This window comes from Trypanosoma equiperdum (assembly GCF_001457755.1).
Source record: "Trypanosoma equiperdum strain OVI genome assembly, contig: ctg_355, whole genome shotgun sequence".
In the NCBI taxonomy this organism is placed as follows: domain Eukaryota; phylum Euglenozoa; class Kinetoplastea; order Trypanosomatida; family Trypanosomatidae; genus Trypanosoma; species Trypanosoma equiperdum.
The window spans coordinates 35694-37720 of NW_027124260.1; the positions used below are offsets into that span (position 1 = coordinate 35694).

Sequence of the window (2027 nt, forward strand, 5' to 3'; positions counted from 1 at the left end):
AAAAAGATAAAGAGCAAGCAAAAAATATTCATCCCACAGCAAAGGGGAAAAAATAGCAACCACCAACATAGGAGAGGTAGCGAAACGAGGCACGCAATACGCGCTTCAAATATTTGCTTAACTCTCAGCGATTGGAATAGAATACTCTGTGGTCCACTAAAAACGAAAAACAAAAACGAAGAAACAAAAAAAAATCACTCCCTCATGGGGCTGCATATACACTTATAGCGACTAACAGGATGACAACAGTTTTGGGCGCGTGTATCTTCGTGAGAACATGCGCAAAAAGAAAAAAAAAGGTCACACTACAAATTTCCCGCACAGAGTTGCATCGCCTTCTTTCACGGGTGTCACAGCACAGCTTCATATCTCCCCACAAACGACACCCCCCTTACGCAAACACGCACGCGCACACGCACAAACACATAAACATGTGTAAACACAACTGAGAACACATTGTGCTTTAAAGTTGACTTCCAATTGTTTCTTGATGGGGTGTGGAAGCGCACACAGGAAAAACTACACGCTTGTGACGAGAGTATGGCGGGAACGGCACTCGCTTGAACGACCCGCCATAATCACGAAGAAGGTGGAGAGTTGGGGTTGATACGCGAATCCCGCAATATACAACAATTTGTTTAAGCGAATGTGGAGGAAAAGCCACGGAAAAAGTCGACGAACTTGGATAAAAATGAGTCAATAATAATTCAACCTCTCCCCTCACTTATAAGATGTCTTTGTTCGTTGACACACACTAGTACCGTCCTCTTCCTCCTTTGAGGTTGAAGTTGTCACAACCACACCACGTGTGGACTCCATGTTAAGAGGAAAAGTGTATCACTCATATTAAAGACGTTGTCCTCCACCTTTTTCTTTGGGGGGGGGGGAGGAGTATCTTTGGCCCTTATTCCTACTGTGCTGTCCAGCCACCGTCCACTGTAATGTTTGAGCCGTTGATTTGACTGGAAGACGGATTCGCGAGCCACAGTACAACATCCCCAACCTGTTCAACTGTTATGAAGCTCTTTGAAGGTTGCTTTTCCCGCAGAAGCTCAACTTTCGCGGCTTCAATATCTCCATTAAACTTTGCATCGGCGATGGCCTTCACTTGCACCTCAACTAAAGGTGTGCGAACATAGCCGGGGCACACGGCGTTGCAAGTGACGCCTGTTGTCGCGACCTCTAGTGCAACTGCTTTAGTAAGACCGAGTAACCCATGCTTGGCAGCGCAGTACGCCGCTTTATTAGCCGAACCAACTATGCCATGGACGGAAGAAATGTTGATTATCCGGCCCCAACCCCGTTGTTGCATGCGCGGTAGGCAAAGCTGTATGGTGTGGAAAGATGCACTAAGGTTTATAGAGATGACATCATTCCATTTCTCCGCTGGGAGTGTAGTCACGGATGCGACATGCTGTATCCCCGCGTTATTAACCAGAATATCCACTTTGCCAAGCTCGTCCTCTGCATACTTCACCATATCCTCGAGGGCCGGTCTGCACCTGTTATCCGCACCAAAGTAGCGAACACGTCGTCCGTACTTTTCCAAGTTTTCCAACAAACTCGCGTCCCTCAGGGAAGATTCTTTTCCGTTGAGGAGAATGTCGGCACCAGCTGCCGCCAGCTGCCTCGCAATTCCAAACCCGATACCACTGGTCGATCCAGTAACAAGCGCCACCTTTCCTGATAACATTTTAATCACCTGCAGTGGTCGGTTTGTTAGGTTTTATTCTCCACTTTCACTCCCTTACTTTGTATCGAGTGCTGATAATTACACTGGTCTTCTTCACAATTGTCAGGGGGAACAGGAGTGAAAAAAGAAAAAGCGAGCAGTAGCAGTAAATCTTCACTGAATTTGAGCGTAACAACCGTAGCAACTGGCTCTTCTGTAGGTGAAAAAACAAAAAACAATCGGTTCCATCCTGCAGGCGTAGTCACAACCCGACGTCCGACACCTTGCTCGTTGGCATGAGGGACATCGTACATGTTCTCTTATTCAAAAATCTTCGGTATTGTTACCCCCCCCC

At 46.9% G+C, this 2027-nt stretch overlaps 2 protein-coding genes across 2 annotated transcripts in view; both read right to left on the minus strand.

The window, feature by feature from the left end:
- Positions 1–910: 910 nt before the first annotated feature.
- TEOVI_000139000 (beta-D-hydroxybutyrate dehydrogenase) lies at positions 911–1693 on the minus strand (the record flags this gene model as incomplete). The annotated part of the gene is made up of 1 exon (XM_067224623.1): positions 911–1693. One exon carries the CDS (start codon positions 1691–1693, stop codon positions 911–913), a length of 783 nt encoding a protein of 260 aa, XP_067080724.1.
- Positions 1694–1992: 299 nt separating this feature from the next.
- TEOVI_000139100 (uncharacterized protein) overlaps positions 1993–2027 on the minus strand; it is a gene marked incomplete at both ends in the record, with an annotated part of 477 nt that continues 442 nt past the window's right edge. Inside the window, one exon of the mRNA XM_067224624.1 lies at positions 1993–2025. Coding sequence (XP_067080725.1) covers positions 1993–2025 — 33 coding nt within the window. The remainder of the gene's footprint in view (positions 2026–2027) is intronic.